Below are 26,710 nucleotides of genomic sequence, written 5' to 3'. Positions count from 1 at the left end.
TGATGTGGGGATTAGAGGAGGATCCCAAAGATTCCGTTTCATTCTTGAAGTTGGCAAAAAAATAAAGGCATAATTTTAAAAATAAAATAAACTAAAATAATATAAGTTCCAAAATATCAGAGACATGTACAGATGTATAATCATTTGTTATGCATTATACATTCAAGGTTCTCTTGTCCTTAATAAAGAAGGAAACTAAAATTCATAATGCAACACAACATCTAAGCCAGGGCCTAATCATTTCACAGCTTGCTCAGAAAAAGTCTCCAGCAGATTGTGTTGGACCTACCAAAGAACTCTTCAGAAATATCCACTGAACACGTGCCAGCTCTGTTCTCCTTGGTCTCTAGGCTAAGACAAACAAATGACTATCTAAATTGCCAGAAGAGTTAGACCAAATGTGTGTACTTTCTTATACCGCTATTTGAGAGCATACTACCTAGGTATGTTCTTCCCACGTGACAAGCTTTAGTTTATCTTAAGGGCTGATTAACTTGGAATTGTGCATGTGTTTTATTTTATACTTTTTGTCATCGAAAGGGAATAACTTGGCCTCAGTTTCTACTTAATTTCTCAGTCTCTACTCAGTTTCTAATGGGTGCTGCTCCAAGAGTATGTAAAGGAGAAGAAAACAGTTATATTAGGAGTTTTTAATGTAAGATATCTCATTCACTTGCCAAAGGCTGTAGTAAAAACTGCAACTACGAGACCTTGATAATTCCATGCTGGAGATGCAGAGGAGAACAGGAAACAATAGGCAATGACTTCATCTGGAGCCAAGCAAGAGAGCCCTTAGCCTTTAGTCATATTTCTTAGATTTGACACAAAGGTGGTAAGATAAATCTGGAGCTGGCTATTTCCATGGCTAATACTATTGTTTTTGGAAAAATAAGGAATTTTTTTATTCTTTTAGCCTTGTTAAACACATGTAACTTAGTATCTCTTAATACTGTTCTTTCCCCGCTGAAGCGACACTATAAATCAGTGATACAAAGGTTTTGGGGGCAGCCTGGAGGACTGCAATTCTGGTTTCCAATCTTTCCTTGGGATTCTCCCATGACCTCCAGTGTGAACTGCAAAATGTATTCACTGGAATTCCAAGGCCAGAACATTATTGCAGAACCCTTGGGGTTTAATTTGTTACAATTTGCATTTTCTTGGAGATTTTCTTCAAGGAAGCCAGTAAACATTCTGCTTTAAGGATTGGCAGAAACCTATCTGCTTCAAATTCTCTTGGAATTTTAGATTACTCTTGGGGTGCTGAGATCAGAGGCTGAGGAAAGTCCAGTGCTCCCCAGGGCCTATCAACCCCCATCCTGAAACACTGGAGGAGAGAGGGACTCAAACAGGGGGACTCACACTAGGCAGGATTCATAGAGCAGGAATATTTTTCAGCCAATCCAAAAGCCCAAGATAATGACCAACTGAAGTGTATTTCTGTGAGACTCCTGAAATGAAGCACGAGCTGAACCCAAAGCCAAAATCCACCATATGGGTGTTTGACATGTAATCCTTGGGTCTCTGTGATACGCCTTCAGATTTGGTAAAGGTGTTAGGAAGGCTTTTAGTTCTCTTAGTCTTCAACTTTCTGTGGTTGCCTGTGTATCATGTCACCCTGCTGGTCAGGCCTTTGCTTCCGAATCTGGTGCTCGTATAAGTGCTGCCTGCAAAGAGGAAATACTGTTCTATTTTAATGCCGGTTGCTGAGCCCCCAAGGAGATTACCTCTTTCTCCTTCGCTCCCCCACTCAGGGAACACAATGTTACCATTCAGATAGCCTGAAACACAGATGCAAGTAAGGTGCTAATGGAGAGGACTTGAGGGCACAATACCCCCTGCATGCTAGTAGTAACGATTTCAAGTCTGTGAAGGAAACACAAAAACCTAAGCTCTGTCTTACTCATATTTATGGCTCCAGCACCTATCACTGTTTTGGGTTTCTTGGTATTTATTTATTTATTTATTTACCAGAAGTCCCCCAAAAGGAATATTGAAAACATGTGGAGCATTTTTGGTTGTCACACCACGTCTCTGTGGTTTGTGGTGGAGGGGTCTGATGAAGGACTGTCCCAGTACATAGCAGCCCTTCTGAGAAACACGTCTGTGAGAAACCCATGACACGGGACTTCTGGGAAGGGCCAGCACTGCCTCCTCATCCATTGACAAAGGAAGGCGATGGCACAGGGCTAACTTACAAGAGTTACCCATTCCACGTATGGATCGGTGAAAGGCGCAAGGATGAAAATGTGATTGATGTGGGGATGAAAGATGATCCAAACCTGGAAAATCCCATTCCTGCAGAGTATTCCCTGCTGGAGCTGTCTGGAAAGACTTTTCGCCAGAGTTATAAATCGGCAGATGTGAGCCTGCTGTAACTGGCTGGCCTTCCTACCAGCCACGCAGAGAACTTGTCCCAGAGATGCAGGGACAGCACTTGGACAACATTACTGTGTCCCTGGATCCGGCCATGCCTGATTTCCTACTTACACAAATAAACATTCAGAGTTTTTGTCCACATTGTTCATGGCTTCTCCTAACTGAACATACTTAATGAATATATAAAACAAGTTAAAATCACCTGGTTTTCAGTTGAGGGTTAGTCATAAAACTGCATCTGATAAACATTATTAGCTGCTTTTAAATGCATGTTACTCTGGCACATGGTTTTTGAACAGAGTGAAGTATTGATCCCTGCATATCAATTCTTTTCCCCAGTACCCACTTTCTGATGGCCCCTATTCACAATGTCCAAATGAGACTTTTACTTTAGAAGATTGAAGTTCAGAAATAGAAGACTTAGGAAAAATTTTAATGTCTAACAAGAATCTTGGCTTTGACATGTATAATGAAATGTCAACTAATGATTACAAGCAATACTATCTCTTCTTTTACCAAGAAGATAAGATGTTTCATAACATTTATTCTGAAACATTTTGAAATAAACATCACGGATGACAGTCAAGTTTAGTTTTCAATGGTTTTTCCTACGTCCACTATTTAGTATATGTCTGAATTCACTCCCATTATCATCTCCGTGTGTCATTCCCTGGACTGTCTGTCACAGTCACACAAGCAAGATGACTAATTCCGGAGGAGCACCAGGGAACACGTGTTCCTAGGTCAGCCCACAGAGTCCCGGTGCGGCAGTGTCCACAGTGACAGACACCATCTCCTGCATTCTGTTTTCTTCTTTAAACTAGATATTTTATCAAAATGGCTGAGTCGTGATTTAAAAAAAAATATCAGAATGGCTGAAAAGTCTGAGTACATACTTGAGCTTTGGGCTATCTATATTTTTAATTTTAATAAATTGGTATTTTTAGAGTGTTTTGGCCAAAGATACACAACCATAGTGCTAGTCATCTCCCCTGCTAACAGCGGTGTTAAGCAATGCTCACTCAATTCTCAGGTATTTGTGCCTTTGTGACACTTTCTGAAGACACAAAGACATTGATACAGCAGCTTGAACAATGCAGGCCGATGTGATAAATGTATTCCCATAGTGTCCACTAGGGCTGTCTAGGGCACTGGCCGATTCTGAGCCCTTTTGCAAAGGCCTCTGCAGTTGCATCCTCACCATCTCTACAGCCCAGTGTTCTCAAGCCCCCTGCAGGACACTGGCAGCCCCAGTGCCACGTGGGGAAGATTTCTGGGTCCCACTCCAGAGGATTCTGACTCAGTAGGCATGAAGTAAAATAAGTGGAAATGTGTTTCTTAAAAAATTCCTCATTGATTTTGAGGTATAACCATGTTTTAGAAGCACCTGTCCACACATCCATTCTGCTGGGGATGGAAAATAAGACGTCTATTAATGGGTGAGCATTAGGACTTTTAAAAGCCAATACATTTCCAAAATATTTCTATCTCCAGGCTTATCAGGGTGTCTGAAAACTCCTCCTCTACAGTAGTTCTTTTAACTTAGACATTTTCTCTATAAAGTTCTGATAGCAGTGCACAAACTGGGTTACTCCCTGCCCAACACCTGTCAGTGACTATTCATCAAACATTAGAATAAAAAGAAACCTCCTTTCTGTGGTATACCTGGCCCCCCGCGATCCGGTCACTGCCTACCTGCCCATCCCATGTTTCTCACAAGCCTTCCCCCACCCCCTTTTCCCTGGCCGGTGGGCCAGCCATACGAAACTTCCCACTGCTCTCAACGCTCCACCCGGAGTCGGTCCCAGGCCTCCGTCGGTCGTATGGCTCAGTGGCTGGCCTTGTCCACCCACCCCTATATACCTGGCAAATAATCTTAGAAAAAATTCCCTCCTGCACTGTTCTTTTCCTTGTAATGATATTTTATATGTTTTTCTGCAGAAGCCCCTCCAAAATATATTGGGCTTACTTGATATAATATGAGATACATATAAATATCTTAATATGGGAAAATCACATGTAGAACAATATTTACAATTAGCAAATGTAGGTAAAATATTTCAGGGGATTTGAAATTTTCAAAATGCAGTCACCAAAAACTGGCCCACCTTCACATCAGCCCCTTGAGTAGAGGAATGTGCCACATGCATCTCTGTGTGGCCCGCACCGAATCTGCACCTGCTTTCACGGCCTACTGAATGGATCATGGCTGGGAAGAATGGCACATTAGTATCTGGATACCTTCAGGTGTATGAGTTAATTTTGCTAGTGGGAAACAGGCTGAATTCCAGCTGAGGCTGGAAGGTGGGGGTTGGCATCATGGTGAAGGGTAAGGACTAGAGTAGTCTGGACCTGATAACCTGCTGAGACTCTGTGTTTCTAAAGGGTATAAGGTGCTGGAAACAGTGAGTGTGGGTGAAGTGGCTCCAAGGCAAATGATGATGAAGTATATTCTCTATGTCAGCACCCATGCTTCATGAACTGTTTTTCTTTAAATGGGGGGTTCAGTTGGCTAACACGTGCCTAAGAATGTATCAGTCTATTCATTTCGAATTGCAGGGTTTTTTTTTACATAGCAGAGATACTTGTAAGTTGTAATTATTGAACTTTCGATGTTATCCAGATATTATGAAGTTTTAAATAATTACAACAATTAAGTGCCTACCAGTGGCCTATTAGTCCAGCTCTCCCCACATCTTACCTTCTTGAGTTATCTCTAAGTAACAGCTGACCTCTGCAAAAATCAAAACAAAAACCACACAAACAAAAACCCTCTAGCCCCATCTTTTGAGATTGTTAGCTGTGTTCAGGAGCCACATCATTCCACTGTAAACCAGAGCAACCCATCTTACAAATGAGCTTTCACTTCCTACTTATGTCTTAATTTAGAAGAAAGATGCTTTCCGAGTGAGGTGAGTGGTAATTTCCCTTTCTACCCCTGAAGAGTTGAACACCCTGGGTTCCCACCCCCCATTCTTCTCTAAACCTTCTCTAACCCTTCAGTCCCTGTCACTTGCTTCAAGGCATAACAAAGCCCTCCCCTCACCATGGTGCCCTCTTTAAATCTGAAGAAAGTGGCAGGTGGTTTACACAAAATATCACAGAGAAAAATTAGACACTTGTCTGAGGCGCAAAAGAAGAATAGTTCAATATATTTTCAAAGTCTAAAGGAAAAAAATCTATTTCTTGTCCTTTGGGAGGAAAAAGACATGTTCAGATTAAAAAATCCATTATCAGGTTGAATAAGCCTCAGGCCAGTGACTAAATAAAACACTTAGATTAATCTACAGTAGCAGTCACAACGTATTTTTTTTAAGCTAGTTGTTAAACAGAACAAAATAGAATGCTCAGTTTACAGTATAGGCAGGCTTTACGTTGACAAGGAGATATGAAGCTTCTAAGATGAGCAGTCTATAAAAAATAGCTTGCCTCAGGACTCAGTCAAGGCCAGATTAATTTAAGTTTTCCTCTCCCACTTGGTTAGTCATTAAACTCAGGAAAGTATTCTGGGATTGGATCTGAGAAAAAGAAACTCTGGCAAACATCATAAAGTTGGTTATTTAAAGAGATGCTACAAGGCACTACTTTCCCTTTGGGCTCCAAAAGAATAGGGAACCAAGGATATTCTGTGATACTTGAAAAATGCACTCTGTCTTTTTAAGTGTAGCTTTGAAATAGCTGGTTTTAAGTACTAGCATATTTTATGGATATTGCACCGCCTCAACTGCCATGCAGAGCACAAAAAGGATTATGGATTTTCTCTTCAGTGGAGCATTAAATGGTCCCCTGAATAGCAATTTTCTAAAAGAGCAAATATATGTGGTATATCCTGCATATGTTTCTCTGGCATGGCGGAATCCATCTGTAACTCAGACTGGGAGATACAGGTAGAGTCTCCAGTTCATAGAAATAATTTTAGTGTTACCACTAAACTGAGACAATTTAGGATACCTGAAAGCAACAAATGAAAATTTTGGAAACTTTTGAAAATAGTTAAGTTCTATTATTTTTGTTAGTCTCTTCCATATAACATCACAATTTTATTTTGTTTTTTGATGTTCATTTTGGCTAGAATACTTTACGCTTTCTTTTCTGCCCATCCAAAACTTTTCAGCCTTCAAGTCCAACTCCGGTGCCGCCTCCTCCAGGATACCCTCTGTTCACCCCAGTCAGAAAGCAGTTCTTCCTTCCTCTGGATGCCTTCCCCACCTTTCTACTATGAATGTACATTTCTCTACACAATTGTGAATGAGCAAGTTTGAAAGTAGGTGGATTATAAGCGAAGTGAGAGCTAGAACTCTTGTCCACTTTTGTATTTCCTTCAGGACAGTATGATATTTATTTTTTCAGTTCATTTGAGATGAAGTTGCTGAAAATGGTAAATAGAAAAAAAAGTAAAATCAGGGCTTTAAAATTCATATTTGGAAAAGATGCATCTTTAAATTTTCTCTGGATTGTAATTCCTTAAGAGCAAATTTTTAAAAACAAATATCCAGTTTTCAGGAGATTATTAGTTCCCAAAAGCCAGATGATGGCCCTCTTCCTTTGGCCTCCCACAGCTCCAAGTTCAGATCATTGTGCTTGGTCAATGTTAACTATTACTTGGTGATTCAAAAACATAACTGTGTCTACTGAGCCAATGTTACAAGTTTATATGTCATCAGAAGACAAAAGTCTCTTTGGATTCTAATACTTAATACCTTCCAAATATTTCTGTCATCTTGATGGGTCCCCTAGAGACTCCAGGAATCATTAAAACACATTCACAGTCTATACCACTAATAAGCAAAGTACTTTATCCTTTTTTTAAAAAAAAATCACTACCACAGCTTTTACTTCACATATGCAGAATATTAATGATGAAAGAGAATCATTCATCCTAGAGACCTATTAATACCAGAGCCTCAAAACCATACACTTAGATTGCTTAATACCACACATATTTTTTCTCTGTGTCAATAATTCCAGTTGAACTACATAAAATTTATTTCTTATAGAAAAAAGCTTTTAGCAGTGTTCATAAACTCTTACATACTCATAAACTGTTATGTTTTCTTTTTCCTTTATTATTTTTAGTTCATATCAGAGGCAAAATGATTACCCTCTAGTAGGAGATTACACTGTAACAGCATTGCAGTACACACCCAATAGAAGAGTTAAAAAAAACTAATGAAACCACCAAATGCTGGTAAGGAAGTGGAAAACCAAATCTTTCCACATTGCCGGTAGGAATGTAAAATGGTATAGCCACTATGGAAAACAGCCCAGCACTTCTTATAAAATAAACAAGCAACTACCATAAGACCCGGAAATTGTACTTATCTCAGAGAACTAGAAACTTACTTCCACAAAAAGCCTATACGTTAATGTTCATAGAAGCTTTATTTATAATAGCCAAAATGTGGAAACAACGAGGAGGTGCCGCAGTGGGTGAATGGTTAAACAAACTGGTACATTCATACTATTGAAGTCCACTCAGCAACAAAAGAGGAAAGAATTATTGTTACAACAACTTGGATTGATCTCAAAGGCGTTTTGCTGAGTGAAAAAAAGTCAATTTCAAAAAGTCAAAACTGTGTGCTTCCATTTATATCACATTCTTGGATGGTGAAGTCACAGTGATGGAAAATAGACTTGTGGTTGCCAGGGGCCGCGTGGGGAGGGGGATACTTAACATGAAGTGGTGGCAGAGGAAGATCTTTTTGGTGAAAGAGTCCTGTGTATGTTGACTACAGAGGTAGTTACATTAACCTTCGCATGTTATAAAAAGACATAGAACTATGCACATACATTGTATCAATGTCAAATTCCTGGTTTTTATATTACACCATAATGGTAAACGTTATAACCATTGGAAGAAACTGAATGAAGGGCATACAGGTCCTTTGTGAACAAATTTTGTAATCTCCTGTGAATCTAAATTATTTCTAAAAATATTTTTTAGAATATTACTAAAAAATAAAAATATATATAAAAATAAAATAAATAAAATCTTGTAACATGTTAAACTGGATGGAACACAGTGATAATAAGCATGTACTGTGACTCTCCAGGGCCTCTGGGTCTATATTGTCATCCCATGTTTACTTTTTATGTTACTTGTGCATTATCTGTCTTCCTCTACTATATTGTAAGTTTCAAAAGGCAATAACTTTGGTCTGTTTTGTTCACTGTTGCATCCCAAGAGCTTAGATTGATGCTTGCATACATAATACAGTTAGTAAAAATCTGGTGAATGAGACAAGCAAGGCAGTATATCCACTGCTTTACCATATATAGGCAATAATTTAGGGTAATACATGAAATTATACTCATAGTCTAGGATTCAGATCATCAGAATTATGAGTCATACCAAAACACTTTTTTATCTCCTACCTTTCCATTTGATCTTGGGTTTCTATTTGCTCAAGTAATTACAGGCACATGGTTACTCTCAACACTGCTTTTGTAACTTCTAAGTAAAAAAATAAATGCCTTGTTAGCCTTGAAGTATAAACTTGACACTGTAAAACACAAAAATATTTTTTAAAATATAAAGTTCTATTGTATTTTTAAACTAACAATATGTTGACTTTAAAAAGTTGAAACATCTGGTCAAGATGGAAGCATAGGCAGACACACTTCACCTCCTTTGCAGCCATGGAGAGAAGTGCAACTAGATGTCAAAACAAATAACACCCAGAGCCATCAGAAAATTGAGCTGTATGGAAATCCAACAACCAAGAATTTGAAGAAGCCACATTCATCCAGATGAGTAAGTGGGGTGGAGTCATCAAGAAGGGCAGAGAGATGTGGAGACACAGTGTGGCATGAAGAGGTGGTGGCAGTGGTAGAGTAGATGGTCCCAAATTCACACATGGTGGATAAAAAGTGGGAGGGATACTTTGGGAGTCAGTGATCCCATCCCCAGGCCAGACCACACAGCCCAGGGTTCCAATGCCAACAAGATGAATCCCCATAACTTCTGGCTGTAAAAACCAGTGGGGACTGGGGCAGTGGAAGAAACTGACAATTTTCAGGATTCTCAGCTTAAAGGGCCCACACAGACTTGGAATGTACACAAACCCATCCGCTCTGCCATTCACCACCAGGGCAACAGCTGGAAGGGTGCCAGTCACATAAGGGAAGTGGGTGAAGTGCCTGAAAACAGGGTGAGTACTGGGCACTCCAGAAGCCAGGCAGTGGCACTGTCTCCTGCCTGAGTCCTCCACACACACAGAGTTACAAACTGGTGCAGTGGGTCACCCTGCCCTGGGGATTACCTAAGGCTCCACCTCATGTAATTTACAAGTGTCTTTTCTACAACAGGCCATGCTACCAAGACAGGGAGTTAAAGCAGCTCTATCTAATATACAGAAACAAACACAAGGAGGCTGCCAAATTGAAGAGACAAAGAAATATGTCTTAATGAAAGAGCAGACAAAATTCCAGGAAAATAACTAAATGAAATGGAGATAAGTAACCAATCAGATGCAGAGTTCAAAACACTGGTGATCAAAGTGCTCAAAAAACTCAGTGAGTACAGCAACAGCATAAAGGAAGAAATGAAGGCTATGCTAAGTGAAATAAAGAAAAATCTACAGGGAAACATCAGTGGAGGGGAGGAAGCCAGGATTCAAATAAATGATTTGGAACATTAGGAAAAAAATACTCATTTAACCAGGACAGCAAGAAGAAAAAAGAATTAAAAAAATATGATGATAGTATAAGGACCCTCTGGGACATCTCCAAGTGTACCAACACATGAATCATAGGGAGGCCAGAAGGAGAGGGGGAAGGGCAAGAAACTGAAAACTGATTTGAAAAAATAATGAAAGAAAACTTCCCTAATTTGGTGAAGGAAATAGACATACAAGTCCAAGAAGCACAGAGAGTTCCAAACAAGTTGGACCCAAAGAGGGCCACACCAAGACACATCATAATTAGAACGCAAAGGTTAAAGATAAAGATAGAATCTTAAAAGCAGCAAGAGAAACGCAGAGAATTATGTACAAAGGAGTTCTCATAAGACTATCAGCTGATTTCTCAAAAGAAACTTTGCGGGCAAGAAGGGACTGGCAAGAGGTACTCAAAATGATGAAAAGCAAGGACCTACAACCTGGATACTCTACCCAGCAAAGACTATCATTTAGAATTGAAGGGCAGATACAGCACTTCTCAGACAAGGTAAAGCTAAAGGAGTTCATCATTGCTGAGCCATTTTACATGACATTTAAAGGGACTTACCTAAGGAGAAGAACATAAAAACTATGAACATTAAAAAGGTGACAAATTCACAACTATCGACAACTGAATCTAAAAAAAACACAAACTAAGCAAACAACCAGAAAATGAACAGAATCATAGATATGGAGATCATTTGCAGGATTATCAGCTGGGAGAGGGAAGGGGGAGAATGGGGGAAAATGTGCAGGGATTTAAAAGCATAATTGGTGGATACAAAACAGACAGGGGAGGTTAAGACTAGTATAGGAAATGGAGAAGCCAAAGAACTTATGTGAACGACCTGTGGACATGAACTAAGGTGGGAGGGGATTACTGGAAGGAAGGGAATAATGGGTGGAGGGGGGCAATAGGGGAAATTTGGGGCGACTGTTAATAGCATAATCAATAAAATATTTTTTTAAAGTTGAAACAATATAGCTCAAATACATTAGTATAGTGCTTAGTCTATTTCACAGTAAAGGAAAGATCATTTAAAAAGATAAGACAAACAAAAATAATTTCGTGTTCATTAGTAATAAAGCCTTTCTTATTATCACTATTACTTAGAATTCAAAGAGTTCCATTGAAAGTATTTGTTTCACTACATGGATATATTTTGTTCTCCTACTCAACCACATAAGGAACTTCCAAGCTAAAATCTAAAAGTGTAATTTTACCTGATTTTGTCCTTTGCACTGTATGTGAGTTATATGGCATCTCCCACTGGGTGCCACAGTACTCCCATGGGTCTCTGTACATTGCCATCAGCGGAGGACCTAAGGATCTCCACACCAGAATCTTCCATGCTGGCACAGGATGAGATTTAGGTGCAACATCCCCACTGGAGCCCAAAGCATCCCATTTCTGGCTGTGCTGTGACAGCACTTTCTGTGAATCAGGTGTATACTTCTGCATAGGATGAGGCTTGAGTGCTCAGCTTGTGCCAGGAGGCCACAGGATACAGCATAGTGGAAAGATCATGATGAACTAATTTCACTCAGCTCAGCCACTTAGCAGCTCTGAGCAAGCCATCAAACCTCTCTCAGGACCAATTAGTGTTTTCCAGACATGGGGGTGGGGGTAGGGGTAGGGGGAATGGGTCAAAAGGTACAAATGTCCAGTTATAAAATAATAAGTCATGGGAATGTAAAAACAGAAAACAAACAAACCAAACCTCACTAAGACTCAGGTTAAGAAAGAGGAGTCCAGACCACGCTGGTCCTTACCTGAGCAACAAATGAAACAGTAGCTGTGACAGCAGTCTATGAAGTAAAGACATCTGCTACATAACCATTTTAACCTAGTTGTCACATTGATATTTTACAGAAGTATTTTAGCTGTACAGCCCAGTTAGATGCAATGCTTGTTACATTTCCACAGGTTATGTATAACGTTTCCTGATGGCAACTGGAGTCAGCCATGGATGTGGATGGAACGAATGAACTAACATGCGGTGTGATTTCGGGAATGTGAGGAAAACCCTGATATTCATGACACATCCTGTTCCACATGTTGGTTGGTACCAACTCTGTTAGCGGAGAATATTTATTTTAACTTAAGGCTCTATTTTTATAAAAACTCATATTATTGCCCCTCTATTCTACACTTTTAATTTTTTATTTATTGATTTTGTAGAGAGAGGGAGGAAGGGAGAGAGAAAGAAACATCAGTTTGTTGTTCCACTTATTTGTGCACTTACTGGTTGATTCTTGTATGTGCCCTGACCGGGGACTGAACCTGCAACCTTGGTGTATTGGGACGACACTCTACCCAACTGGGCTACCTGACCAGGGCCACTACTCTGCACTTTTGAAAAGCATCTAACTTAGGTGTCAACCAAGGACAAGAAAGCTTTCAGGGCTAGAGGAACCTGAAGCAGGTCCCACCAGTACAATACAGCAGGATGGAAAGACGCTTGCTCCACTGCTTGTATTTGAATAAAGAATAATTTATTGATAATTTGAAAGAATTATTCCCTAATGGTGGAATTTTGGGCATAGAAACTGCCCTGGGTGGGAAGGTCACGGGCATGTGAGGGCAAGAGTATCCTCCAAGTGTCACTGAAGTCACATCGGCAGCAGGCCCTGCCACTTCCTGACCGTGCAAACTTAAGCAAGCACTCCGAGTCGCACTGTCATGTGTAGGAAATGGGCACATGGAGAGTGCTTTCCTCATAATGTTTTATGTTTTTCTAAGGTCACAGTGAGAAGATGCATGTAAAGTGAGGAGCACACTGCCTGGCCACTATTCAGTCTTCTACAAAAGTGAGTAACTACCAGCACCATAATAATAACCAAACTGTAAGATAATGAATATTTAGGAAATCACACATTTCACTTGTTCAGGCAGTTTATGCTTTTATTTCACTACAACATAGGTTATGGTCTCTTGTGTAAACCATACTTATTTAATTTTTACTTTAGTTTAGACATAGAGTATGGAAGCAAAATGGTTCTACGGCTTAACAACTTTTTCTGATGCAAGAGAAACAAACACTCTACCACCTGATCCTGGCTGTGAAAACCGAACTGCACAGGCCTGTCCGATGGTGCTCTTACCCTGTCCTGCTTGTGGGCTTCCCCTCACCCACACTGGCACACAAGTAACAGAGCTGCATTCTGGTCGCTTCCAGTCTGGAACACAAGCGGCAGCTAACGGGCTAAACCTGAGGGCCACGGCAGTCCTGAGGGGGAACAGCCTCTCAGGCTGGAGGTGGACCACAGCCCTCATCTAATTAAGAATTCCTGTGTCAGCTCTTGAATTTTCAGAGGTTCCTGTGCTAAAACCGAGTTAGAACAACAGATGGTTCTGTTGCTGCTAGGGGACATCAGTAACATGAGTGGTAACAGAAAAAGACAAAATTAAGAAAACCAACTTGGAAAATTCTGACATTGTATCGAATCAGTCCATTTGGATTTAAAAAATAAGCATCTTGGGGGGCATTTTTAAAACCGGAGCCATTTACTAATGGACCATAAACTCCATTCACAGCGGAAATGCCAGAACAACCTTAACCTTTCAAAGATACAACTTAGTCCCTTTATAACCAAATGTAAACAGAATCAGATATTTTCTTTTCCTCAATTTACTACAAAACCATAGTTGTTCAAAAACGATTTCTTTTGTACAGGTCCAAGAAATGAGGGTATTTTAAAACAGATTTTAAATGCACCCCCAAAGTGCTAAAACATTGTTTTTTGCAAATGCATCTTCTTAATTTTTCCTTCTTGGGTATTTGCATAGAAATGATTCTCCCATGTCTGCTCTGTGACATGAAGTAAATAATATAGCTAGAAATAACCTACAGGTACATGGAGTAGATTATTCATGGTGCTTTCTGTTGTTTGAGAGAGTTGTCTGTACCCTGGGATTTGTTTAGACTTCATTACCTTTCTCTCTGTGTTCTGTGGCCTTTCATGTGCCCAAAAAAACAAAGCCTGGAGGCTTATCAAGAATGCCATTGTGTTTTCCTGGAGAACTTGAACTCTACTATGCTTAGATAATAATAATAATAATTTTTAAAAAGCAACAACAAAGAAAATGACACATTCCCTAAGGCTTGATGAAAGCAAGAACATCGGGAAGTTTTTGAACCGAACAGAAGGATAAATAAACAGGAGTACTGAACTAACATTTGTTCACAGGATGAAGCCGAAGCAGAGACAGCTACTTCTGACTTGAAGAGTGTGCACTCTTTCTTGCCTCAGAAACTGCTCACACTGCTTAATTCCACAGCCCCATTATTTCAAGGTTGACCTTAGATTCCGCCTTCTCCATGAAAACTCCAGTTAAATTAATTTATCTTTTCCCTTGAACTTGCTTAAAGTACTTTCACTATCAATGTTTTTCATCTGGGGACTTAATCATCTAGGGCAGGAGTGTCCAACCTGCGGCCTGCGGGCCGCATGTGGCCCAAGATGGCTATGAATGCAGCCCAACACCAAATCGTAAATTTACTTAAAACATTATGAGATTGTTTTTGTGATTACGTGTCGCAATGTATTTACTGTGTGGCCCAAGAAACTCCTCTTCTTCCAGTGTGGTGCAGAGATGCCAAATAGTTGGACACCCCTGATCTAGGGCTTGATGTTGTGATGTCACTGTTATTTCATTGCTTCATGGGTCCACCAGGGTCAGTTCTCCCTGTGTTGTTGTACATTATAAATTTCTGGAGGCCGAGGATGTCTCGCATTTCTGTGTGTCCCCTCCACTCCCCAAGGCCGGGCACAGGGCCAGGCACACAGCAGACAGGGAGCTAGCCTAGCAGAGCACAGCCCTTCTGGTACTAACGCAACATGGTTCCTGCAAATCCTGCAAGAGCCACGGCTGTGAGTTGATAAGAAATTACTGAGTGGTCCTTCTCAGTCAGATAGAAAGTGACTTTTACCATTCTTGTAACTCTCCCCCCAAAACTGGGGTTTTGCAGTACAGCTAACAGTGGAAAGGCATGTGGCATGTGGTGTACAGGTGTGGCACAGATGCACCTGCTGGAGCCGGGGTCCCAGCTCCACTGCTCCCCAGCTGTGTGGCAAATGATTTGTGTGTGTGTTTGTTTCCTCCTTTGTAAAATGAGGATTAAAAATAATAAGAGCTAATAATCGTTCAACACTGTGTGAAGCCCTGTTTCTAAGTTCTTTAAGTATTTAACTCATTGACTCCTCACACCCATCTTAGGAGGCAGGCACTATTGCTACCCCATTTTACAAGTGAAGAAACTGAGACAGAGGGAGGGGTATACACTTTCCCAGAATTACACACGTAAGCAGCAACACTGCAATTCATATCCAGACAGGCAGAACTTACCAGCTCAACTTCTAAGGTGTGTTGCCTCTCATAAAATTTATCTGACATGTTTTTTTAAGGATTAAACTAATTGATACATTTAAATCATTTCAATATATTTAATATTTGATTTTAATATTAAATTTTAATAAGTGGTTGACACGTAGCAATCACTCAATGAAAGCCCATTGTATCATGTTTATACATATGTCATGTTTAGGTTCCAAAACTCTTACAATTAATCCAGACAAAAATTATTCAGCAATCCCTGACTAGTATGGCTCAGTGGGTTGGGTGACATCTCACAAAGTGAAAGGTCGCCAGTTCAATTCCCAGTCAGGACACGTGCCTGGGTTGTGGGCCAGATTCCCAGAAGAGGGCATGCAAGAGGCAACTGGTCAATGTTTTTCTCTCACATCGATGTTTCTCTCCCTCCCTTTCTCCTTCCCTTCCCCTCTCTTTAAAAAATAAATAAATAAAATCTTTAAATATATTATTTAAAAAAATTTTAATTATTCAGATAATAACTTAAAATGTGCCAACACAATCTCTGCCCAGAGGGAAGCTTACACTCTTAGGAGAATGATATACAAATATAAAAATATTAAGCAAACCAATGTTAAAAGCAACACTAACTGGTGAGTAAAAGCTCATTAGAGCTATAGGGGGCAAATGCAGATTGTCCTTGCCCCACCCACAGAGTCTTATCTCCTAGGGCTTTAGGTACCCGAGATGATTCTGGTATAAATACTCATAAACCACACTCCAAACACATTGTATAGACTGCACTTGAGTGAGTGCCATATTAGAGTGTGAGACGGTACTCATCATATAATGAGGTGCTGATTGAGAAGCCCAGTGGAAACAAATGGAGAGAGATGGAGCTGAAGCTCAGGGAATGTTTCCCAGAGGAGGGGGACCTAACATTCCAAAACAAGGATATCAATAATGCACTCAGAAACCTACCCTCCAGCTCAGTTAAAAGACTAATAACACATATCAGAAAAACTAATAGTATGAATAATTTATCAATTCCATCATGTTCTCCTAGGAGCCTAAATGTTCTGTACATTAATAATTGAATCTTCTTAAAACAGAACTGTTGTGAGCAAGAAGAGCATAGGATGTTAATACCATTAAATCATTGCTTTCATTTTTTCCCCTGAAAGTCCTTTTTTGCATGCTTCTTTTATTACTACACAGAGATAATGGATTCCTGCACTTATGTAATGGATATATGTATTCATTCATTCATTCATTCATTCTACAAACATTTATTGAATGTATAATCCAAGCACAGCATTAGGCCCTAGGGTTAGAAACATGATTCTTATGCCAGCCAGGATGAGAACTATATTCGCCATCTAATGAAGAAGACAAAAATGAAACACACATGAGTTTTCCATGAGACAGGTACTATAATACCTATAATAGGTACAGATAGGCTACAAGTTACAGAGGGGACTCAGAGGAGGACTGGTCAAAAGCATACACGGGGAGCATTCTAGAAAGATTTCAGAGAGCAATAATAAATTTCTTAGTGTCAAATCAAAAGGCAGATTCCTTAAACATGCTGCTGCTTCCAACACCATTCAATATTGTCTTGAAATTTCCTTTTCTATAAACTTTTGTGATGAAACCCTTAATATTTTTGCCTCTAATTTTCCATGGTCCCTTTTCCAATTCCATGATGGCACTTCTACTCAAGAAGAGCAAGAAGTCAGCTTTCCAGACTTCTCTACCCTTAATAACACGGATCCAGTCTACTGTAGCCATCTGGGATCTCAAAGCTGCATCACACTCCTCCTGCCCTTGGTCACTTGTGTATGACCCTCTGGTCATCTGCCCTTTTTAAAATCTCTCTGCTCCTCTTCCTTCAAAACTTCACAACTGATTCTTATGGAAATATAGATTCATAGTAAACAATCTGTTTACTTATTCTCACAGCCTCCACTATTTAAATGAAGGTTGCTCACTTTCCCTAACCTGGCTTTCTCCCATGCTAACAAAGCATCACCCTTTTGCTTCAGTCAAATTTATTAGAGGAATGAATGAACAATGAACAACAAATTAATTACGTATAAAATTATTCATAAAATACTTCCAGAATTCACATTCAGACAATTTACCATTTAATTACTGCCTTCTGTCGGCCTTTCAAATTATATTAATACAAAGTTTTCTTTTCATTATTTCAAAATGCTTATGTTAGTTCAGTTGTTTAAAAAACATTACTTTTTTAAGTAATATCAATTGCAATATTGCCAAACACATACACAAATACATTTACACATATACAATTTTTTTTACAAATATTAAATTAGAAAAATATTTCTACTTCTTTGACAGTGCCTAATAACATCATTTTATTAAGTTCTTTCAAACATGGCTATTAGAAATATTTTGGTCTAATTTCTTTCATTCCTTGTTCCTGAAAAAAAATCTCCTCTCATAATTATCCTTTTCAGGTCCTACATACATTTTCTTGATTATAAGCAGACCTCTCCTGAGCTTAAAAAAATAAACAAACTCTATTTTCATTCCCAGATGATTTAGCTTTTTTTAGTTTTTAAATCTGCACTATTCAATATGGTAGCCACTAGCCACTTAAAATGCGGTTCGTTCAAATTGTGATGTGCTATGAAGTACATACTGAATTTTGAAGAGTTAATACAAAAAATGTTTTAAATGTCAACAGCTTTTATAACAATTACATGTTAAATGATAATATTTTAGATATATTGGGATAAATTAAGCATTTTTAATTAATTTAATTTTTTTTTAATTGTGCTAATGGGTGAGCTTTGGTAATCTGTGGCTTTCAAAGAACTGGCTCATTTCATGTAGGTGTCGAATTTATGTGCAGAGTTGTTCCTAGTATTCCCACCTAATATTCCAATGGGGTTCACAGTGATGCCCCATCTTTCATGCCTAATACTGCCAATTTTTTTCTTCTCTCATTTGTCCTTTCTGTCTGGAGGCTTACCAATTTTATTCAGCTTTTCCTTTTTCTCTTTTTTTGTTTGTTTTCAATTTCATTGATTTCTGCTCTCCTCTTCCTTTTTTCCTTCATTCTGCCTGCTTTGGTTTCAATTTGCTCTTATTTTCTGGTTTCTTAGGGTAGAAACTTAGATTGTTGACTTGAGACATTTGTGCTTTTCTAATATAAGTGTTAATGCTCTAAAATTTATATGTAGCTATTAGAAAATTTAAAATTACACGTGACTTGCATTTCTGGTTTGCATTATGTATTTCTATTTGTTGCTGCTCTGAGAAGTATAACACATTAGCAAAGGGTTTTCTTTCCAACACATTAATAAATGTTTCATAGGCAATGGGATCAATGAATCAAAGAATGTCAGGCTCCCAGAAAGCTGTGTGCAATAGCCTGGGTGGACTGGGTTTCTCTAGTTCCAATTATGTAAAAACTTGGGATATGTTTTGAGCTGAAGCTTTTTTTTTTGACCTGGCAGGGCCACATGAGGCCAGTTTATTGCAGTTAACTACATAGTACTCTCTATATTTTTGTCTATTATTTTTCATAAAGAAAATTAAAACACACACAAACCCAAAGGGGACCATTGAGCTGAAATTTAAATTAAAAATAAATGTTCTATGACTAAATTTGAAAGCCTGTGGTTCTTGAATTCCCCGAATACTAACAGAGTAGTTAGGATTTAAGAAAATTAGATCACCATCTATAACATCTAAGTGAAGGAGCTGAAAGGTGAGACTGCTTTCTCATCACCTCCTCTAGCTTCTCATTTCACTGGCTTGACTCAATGCCTGAAATTTGTACCATGGAAGCCTCCTGAAAGGTCCTCCAACTGAAACCTGGGGCTTTGGTTCCCTCACTCTGTTGGGCACGTCCCACCACAGTGTCTGTGTTACCAAGCAGCTTGGAGAACGGAGGGAAGTAAACAGCAATGTGAGTTTATCACAAGCTCTGAGACCACCGTTCTCCAGTCAGGGAGATATTTCCCTTCTCTTAGGTTTAGGCACCTGCTTGGCTGCCTCCACCTTCACCATCACTGCTGCCTTTAGGGCAGCAGCCCCCAACCTTTTTGGCACCAGGCACAGGTTTTGTGGAAGACAATTTTCCATGGCACCAGGGGTGGAGCATGGTTTCAGGATCATTGAAGTGCCTTATATTGGTACCAGTCCATGGCCCAGAGGTTGGGGACCTCTGCTTTAGGGGATTGCCTAGGCAGGGACAGAGAGAATAGAAAAACAAAAAGAAAAAACAAATGATAGGTATTTATTCCCTTTCTGAACCATGGAATTCCTTTCTATTGCTCAGACCTGAAAGAGGAGACTTTTGTGGGGCTTGTGTTGTCCACATCTGGTATGTTCCTCACAGTGTCAACCTGCCATTGAATCCAAGCTGGGCAACATTGGAGAGAGAGAAAACAGCACTGCTGGGTGGGTGGTATTTGGAATTCTGATGCCTTTCCCTAATCTACCTGCTAGCCTCTACTTTTCAGCATCCTCAGAAAACACACATTCTGTCAGAGTTTATGGGTAGAGGGTGTTTAATCTATCTTGCCTGGGCCTGGAACTGGTATTCAATTTTAAGACATTTTTTAAAATTTTATTTTATTGATCAGTTGAATTAGGCTTCTGTCCAAGATGGAGGCATAGGTAGATATGCTTCACTTCCTCGCACAACAAAAAAAGAAGGATAACAACCAATTTAAAAACAAAAAACAACCAGAAATGCCAGAAAATCAAACTGTATGGAAGTCCAACAACCAAGGAGTTAAAGAAACATTCATCTAGACTGGTAGGAGAGGCAAAGATGGGAAGCTGGGGCACTGAGGATGCATAGCAAGGCAGCAGCTGATGAACTGGGGTGGGCAAGGTGGTGGCTGGCCAGTCTGGATAGCCCACATTCATGTGTGGATAAGCTGGGAGGAACAACTGGGGAGTGAGACAGACTGAGCAACCCAGTGTGCCAGTGTAGGGAAACAAAGCCTCAAAACCTCTGGCTGTAAAAAACCATGGCGGCTGTGGTTGCAGGAGAAACTGCCAGTCTTATAGGAGAGTTCATTGGAGGGGCTTACAGAATCCTAGAATGTACACAAACTCACCTACCCAGGAATCAGCACCTGAAAGGGCACAACCTGTTTGTGGGAAGTGAGGGAAGGGACTGAAAGCGGGGTGAGAGCCAAGCAAAGGCACTACTCCCTCTCTGACCCCTCCCCTACATACAGCACCACAGCTTGGTGAAGTGGGCTGCCCCACCCTGGCGAATGCCTACAGCTCTGCCCCTTAAAATGGAACAGGTGTGCCAACACAAAGAGATACGGTCCAAATGAAGGAACAGATCAAAACTCCAGAAAAAGAACTAAGTGATGAGGAGACAGACAACCTAGCATATGCAGAGTTCAAAACACTGGTAATAAGGATGCTCACAGAAATGGTTGAGTATGGTCGCAAAAATAGAGGAAGAGTGCAGGCTATACAAAGTAAAATAAAGAAAAATATACAGGGAACCAAGAGTGAAGGGAAGGAAACCGGGACTCAAATGAACGATTTGGAACAGAATGAAGAAATAAACATCGAACTGGAACAGAATGAAGGAAAAAGAATTCAGAAAAATGAGGAGAGGCTTAAGAATCTCTGGGACAACTTTAAACGCTCCAATATCCAGATCATAGAGGTGCCAGAAGGAGAAGAGGAAAAGCAATAAATTGAAAACTTATTTGAACAAATAATGAAGGAAAACTTCCTTAGTCTGGTGAAGGGACTAGACATGCAAGTCCAGGACACTCAGAGAGTCCCAAAGAAGTTGGATCCAAAGAAAAACATACCAAGACACATCATAATTAAATTGCCCAAGATTAAAGATAAGGAGAGAATCTTAAAAGCAGCAAGAGAAAAGGAGACAGTTACCTACAAAGGAGTTCCCATTAGACTATCAGCTGATTTCTCAAAAGAAATCTTATAGGCAAGAAGGGGCTGGAAAGAAGTATTCAAAGTCATGAAAAACAAGGACCTACAACCAAGATTACTCTATCCAGAAAGGCTATCATTTAGAATGGAAAGGAAGATAAAGTACTTCCCATATAAGGTCAAGTTAAGGGAGTTCATCATCACCAAGCCCTTATTATATGAAATGTTAAAGGGACTTATCTGAGAAAAATAAGATCAAAACTATAAACAGTAAAATGACAACAAACTCACAACTACCAACAACCGAACCTAAAAAAATATCAATAAAAATTGATTATGCTATCACAGTTGTCCCAATTTTTCCCCATTTGTCCCCCTCCACCTAGCACTCTCCCAGTCCCTCAGGCCATCTCCACACCATTGTTCACATCTAAGGGTCATGTGTATAAGTTTAGGAAGTACAAATAGGTAGTTATAGAATAGTCATGGGAATGTAAAGCACAATATAGGAAATGGAGTAGACAACTTTTTTTTTAAGGAAAAAAATCTACGGTAATCTGCCCTAACTGGCATAGCTCAATGGATTCAGCACAGGCTGTGAACCAAAGGGTCACTGGTTTGATTCTCAGTCAGGGCACATCCCTGGGTTATGGGCCAGGTCCCCAGTGGAGTCCATGTGAGAGGCAACCACACACTGATGTTTCTCTCCCTCTCTTTCTCCCTCCCTTCCCTCTCTAAAAATAAATAAAAAAATATTTTTAAAAAGTCTATGGTACTCTCACTCAAGTCCCTGAACTTCAAGTGTGTAGCAGGGGGGAGACAGAATATTCGGGAAATTTAGAGGGCAGAGCTAACCATAGAACCAGAAGAAGTTTGCCTTATTCTCCTGAGGACTAATAACTAGATGAGTCTGTTACAAGAATGGTACAGCCATGTCACTTGAAAATCTCTTGAGATTTTTGACACATTAATCCATTAAAATATACCTAAGACAAAGTCTACAGTTTAGAAAAGATGCATTCTGTTAAGGCTACTCAGGTAGTAATCATAGTGGACTTCAAACAAATGAACAAACAAACAACAATCCCCTCATTCTCATTTAAGTACAATACACACATCTTTTCAGTAGTAGAAAGACCTACTGTCCTTTGAACAGAATGCAGAAAGCATATTTGTATCCTAGCATTTTATCTAGCTCAGCAGTATTAAAGGCTGGGAGTGAAGGTGAGTGGGTCCTGGTGCTACTGTCTTATCTCAGCCACCCCCCATTTACATTTCCTGAACTGTCAGTCAAATCTCAGACCAAGACTTTTGTCATAACAAATAAGATCTATGGGTTTTACTTGCCATAAGAAATATTTGTAGACATATAAAGAAGAACTACTTTCTAAGTAAATAATTAATAGCTTGGAAACTACAGGCCTACAGTCTCAAAAATGCTCATTGTGATCCTGGCTTTTGACCCAGGTTTCAAATAGGAATGTGTTTGGTGACAAATAACACAAAGCCCAACCAACCTGCTTAAACACGTAAGAATTTGTCTATGTCACAGCAAGAAGCCTGGGGCTCGGCATAACCTTCCACAGTATGAAAGAAGCATAAACAATCACCTTATAAACACAGTCCCCAATTGTTGGGTATTATTTTGTTTTCAGGTAGGTTATTTTATTAAAACACCTGTAAAAGATGCTCAAAGTCATAGCCAAGCATCTTCATATCTATGCCCTCACAGTGTTATTTCATACTTTGGAAGATTATGCCAAACCCATGCCTCTTTTTGTGACACAAACTCTTGGGTGTTTAAGCCAGTGTTGGTTGGGCTTTATGGTATTTGTCATGAAATAAACACCAGGTAACTAGCCACCATAGCTGTTGCCTTCTGTTCCCATTACCTATTGCTGTGTAACAAGCCCTTGCAAATTCTAGTGACCTAAAATCACAATTATTTATTTTGCTCACGATTCTCAGTGTGGGCAGAACTCAGTGGGGAAGATTTGTCTCTGCTCCACGCAGGTCATCTGGGAAGCCCGACCAGGCCTGGACACTCTCCTTCTAACACGGGCTCAGAGGGCTCACTCACATGACTGACAGCAGGGATCTCAGCCAGAGCTGTTGCCAGGACCCTCGGTTCCTCTCCACATGGACCTCCTACAGTGCTGCTTGACTTCCCCACAAGTTGGTTGGGTTCCAAGAGTGACTATTTGAAATCACGGGAATTAAAAGCAGGCAGACTCTTGAGATTGGGCCCAGAAACTGCCACAGCATCATCCGGGCTGTATTCTTTTGGTCAGAGCAGTCCTAGAGTCTGTGCAGTTTTAAGGGAAGGGGCATAGACTCCACTTCTCAATAGGAGGAGTACCGAAAAACTGCATGGACGTTCTAATCTACCATAATCTTCCACTGTAATGAGTCCTCGAGACTTGTCAAAAAGTTGTGTTTGCTACAACCAGACCATGCTCTGTTCCCTGCAGAAATGTGGAAGATGCCTCTCTGTCTCCTTGACTCTGTGTCACGTGGTGTTGCATCCAATAATATTGGAAGATGATGATACTATTTAAAATTTCTTGGGGAGGGGTGGCTGGGTTGATGGTCAGTGGGGTAGATGAAGGTATGGGAGATGGACATTAAGAGGTCAGTGGCTAAAGACATATGCAAAGTCAAAAGTCCTTTTTACTGGAGATCTCATGTTCTTAGACCCTCATGCAGAGGAAGCATGGCCCATGATCCCATGACATACTGTGGTTAAGATATACAATAGATACGAAGCTTCCCTCATCTTACAGATAAAATGCCTGAGGTCCAGAAGGCTAATCCATAGCCAGAAGACTGGTTTAAAAGAACAAAAAGACTCTAGAATCCAGAACAAGCACCCTTTGAAGACGCATCCTCTTAAAGGAAAAAACCCTTTTCCAACTGAGCTCCCGAGTAGATTCAAGTATACAAATTTCAGCAGAGTTGTTAGGAAGAGCTGAATTGCTCTATCAAAGAAAGCATTCTCCGTAGAGGTGTGAGCCTGGACAGAGGTAGTGGTGGGGGAAGAAAGAGGTGGCCCGAGAGACCCACATGGCTGTGATCTTCCACCACCCACAGTTCCTCAGTGGACCTGAAAATCATGGCTGGCTACCAACTGTTAGTGAGACCTGGAAAAGAGATATAGTTTCAAGTCCACATTAACTCCAGGAACAGGTGTCTGTGAAGGAGCTAGAGGCACTGTAGACCATGGGAGAGTAAACCTCTAAGGTTGGGCAAGAATTGCGAGGAAGCGGTTGGGTTTCCACAATTCATGGAAAACTTATAATCTCGAGTTGTTAGCCAAATTACATAATTAAAGCTAAAGCATAGATCTTTTGATTCCTGTTTGAATGCTCTTTCCCACCATAATGTGGTTTCATAGATACACAGAGGACTTCCTGGTGGCCAGGACTGAAGACAGCCCAGAACCCAGAGCAAGCAGCTGTCTAAACAAGAAAATAAATTCTGGATTCAAAAGGACCCTGCTTCTGCACTAATTCTTTCTTGAACTTCTCAGTCTGATTTACTCAATTACTTTTACTATTTTCCAATCAGAAAACCACTATTAGCATAAATCAAATGCAGATCAGATCTGCTTCTAAATCTAGGGAGCAAGTATAAATTCCAGCCACGATGTTCAAAGAAGCCATGTTAAAGTACTGAAAACACAGCACATCTAGTCTTTGCAGGCCTCTGAATCCAACCCCTTTGATCTTAGTGATGACACTCATTTGCCTGTGAGGATTATTACTCACAGGACTGGGTATTACGCACAGGACTGGCTGCATCATGGGTCTCCATCCTCAGAAGGGGAAACCACTTGGGTTTAATGCTTTACCTGTCACTGTCTTAAAGTTCTTAACAATTTTATCTATGAACGTATGTTTTCCAAGTGAAGCCTAATGGGACGACAGAGGAAGTGCTGGAGGACTGGAGCCTCACTGAACACGTCATCCTTCCTCCTGGGGATAGTCTCTTCGCTATCCTGTCTGCGTCCCGCCCCTGCTCAGTGACCTCTGTCATCTGCCCTGGCAGGGGTCAGGACACAGCTCAATGCAATGTGCACTGAGCCATGCCGAGGCCCAGTGCCTGAGGGTCTGTACTCGCCCCACACACATCCTCATGCTTCAAGGAGCTACACATCAAATAGCAGGTTAAAAAAAAAAACAGCAAAAAAATACCATGACTGGTCAAGAAAAAGCTTTATCTTGCTTTTTGAACAGGGAGTCCAAATTTTCATTTTGCACTGGGCCCCACAAATGACATAGCTGGCTCTGATTAGATATGTTATCTGGTAATCACAAGCCAATATTATTTTTAGATTCTTAAGTAAATAACCATAACACATGTGGAATAATGACTCTGATTTACTAAGTGTTTCTTTTTTTTTTGCTTTGAAGAACTCTTAATAGTAAACACAAAATCAGATATTTTCAATAGTTCAACAGAAGGGAAAAAACCCTCCGTATTACCCTTGCCAGCGGGTATCATTAACAATAGAAAGTCCGGATCTGTTGTTGTGACTTGACAGTATGATGCATGAAATGGAAAAATGATGGAATATTTTTTCATTGAGGCAGCCAGGAAAAAAATCACTTCTCCACAGTAACAATAATTACTCCGTATTTTCTATCGCAGTATGGAAAGTTTTTTTTAAAAAAATCTTGTTACTTCTCTCCAACGTTAGTGTTTGCCTATGAATAACTGCAGTGCTTTTCCATGACCTCTCTAGGACTGTGGCAAAAGAGCCACAGACCAGTGACATCAAAGGAGTCAAGAGGAAATGTAAGGAGTGATGTTTTATTTGTTTTTAGTTTTGTATCTACATCATAACTTAGTATATTTTCTTACCTTAAGCTTGGCCAAAAGAAGTTCGTGATCATGAAGAAGTTTTTGGGTTTCATCTTGATTGCTACCAATTTCTAAAATATTGGGCTGTGAGTCAGCCAGCTGAAGTTGTACCCATTTGCCACACTAAAAATAAAAACAAAATGAAAAGCACTTTTAGTTCCTCTTCTTCCTTCCCTTTCATCCTTCTCCTCTTTTTTTTTTTTTCAGTTTCCAGTTTTACTGTGAACACTTTATTCTTTACATAGAGATGGGCTTTAATAAGCTGAAATACAACAGGTCTAATATAAATCATGCCCTGCCTTTTCCTTTCTTTATCCTTAAAGTAAGCTCTTTTCTCTTGGCATGCTGGATTTAAATTTAAAATTCCCATATGAGGAACACATACAACAGATTATATACTATTGAATATAACAAAATTACAAAATAATTTACATAACTGTACATTTTGTGAATGTCTTTTAGGCTGATCAGTGTCTTTCCATTGACCTTGGGAGTTAGTTTTTTTTATTTTATTTTAATCTTTGTTCAAGTATAGTTTTCTCTGTGAATTAGTTTAACAAGAAAGAATAAACAACATATGAAACAACTG

The 26,710-nt window shown here is 39.8% G+C and overlaps 1 protein-coding gene across 4 annotated transcripts in view; it reads right to left on the bottom strand.

Moving 5' to 3' along the window:
- CCDC141 (coiled-coil domain containing 141) overlaps positions 1-26,710 on the bottom strand; it is a 168,323-nt gene that overhangs the window by 132,436 nt on the left and 9,177 nt on the right. For 3 of the 4 annotated variants that reach the window (XR_004902587.1, XM_028510931.2, XM_036023235.1), the window contains one exon: positions 26,122-26,244. Coding sequence is in view for 2 of the 4 variants with exons in the window: in XM_028510931.2 (XP_028366732.1) it covers positions 26,122-26,244 (123 nt within the window). In the remaining 2 variants the exon portion in view is untranslated. Of the gene's footprint in view, positions 1-26,121; positions 26,245-26,710 lie in introns of those variants that run through there. The other variant, XM_036023236.1, reaches the window with a different exon arrangement.

This window comes from Phyllostomus discolor, chromosome 4 (genome assembly GCF_004126475.2).
Source record: "Phyllostomus discolor isolate MPI-MPIP mPhyDis1 chromosome 4, mPhyDis1.pri.v3, whole genome shotgun sequence".
In the NCBI taxonomy this organism is placed as follows: Eukaryota; Metazoa; Chordata; class Mammalia; order Chiroptera; family Phyllostomidae; genus Phyllostomus; species Phyllostomus discolor.
The sequence above is the reverse complement of the archived record's forward strand: the minus strand, read 5'-3'. Positions and strand labels throughout refer to the sequence as shown.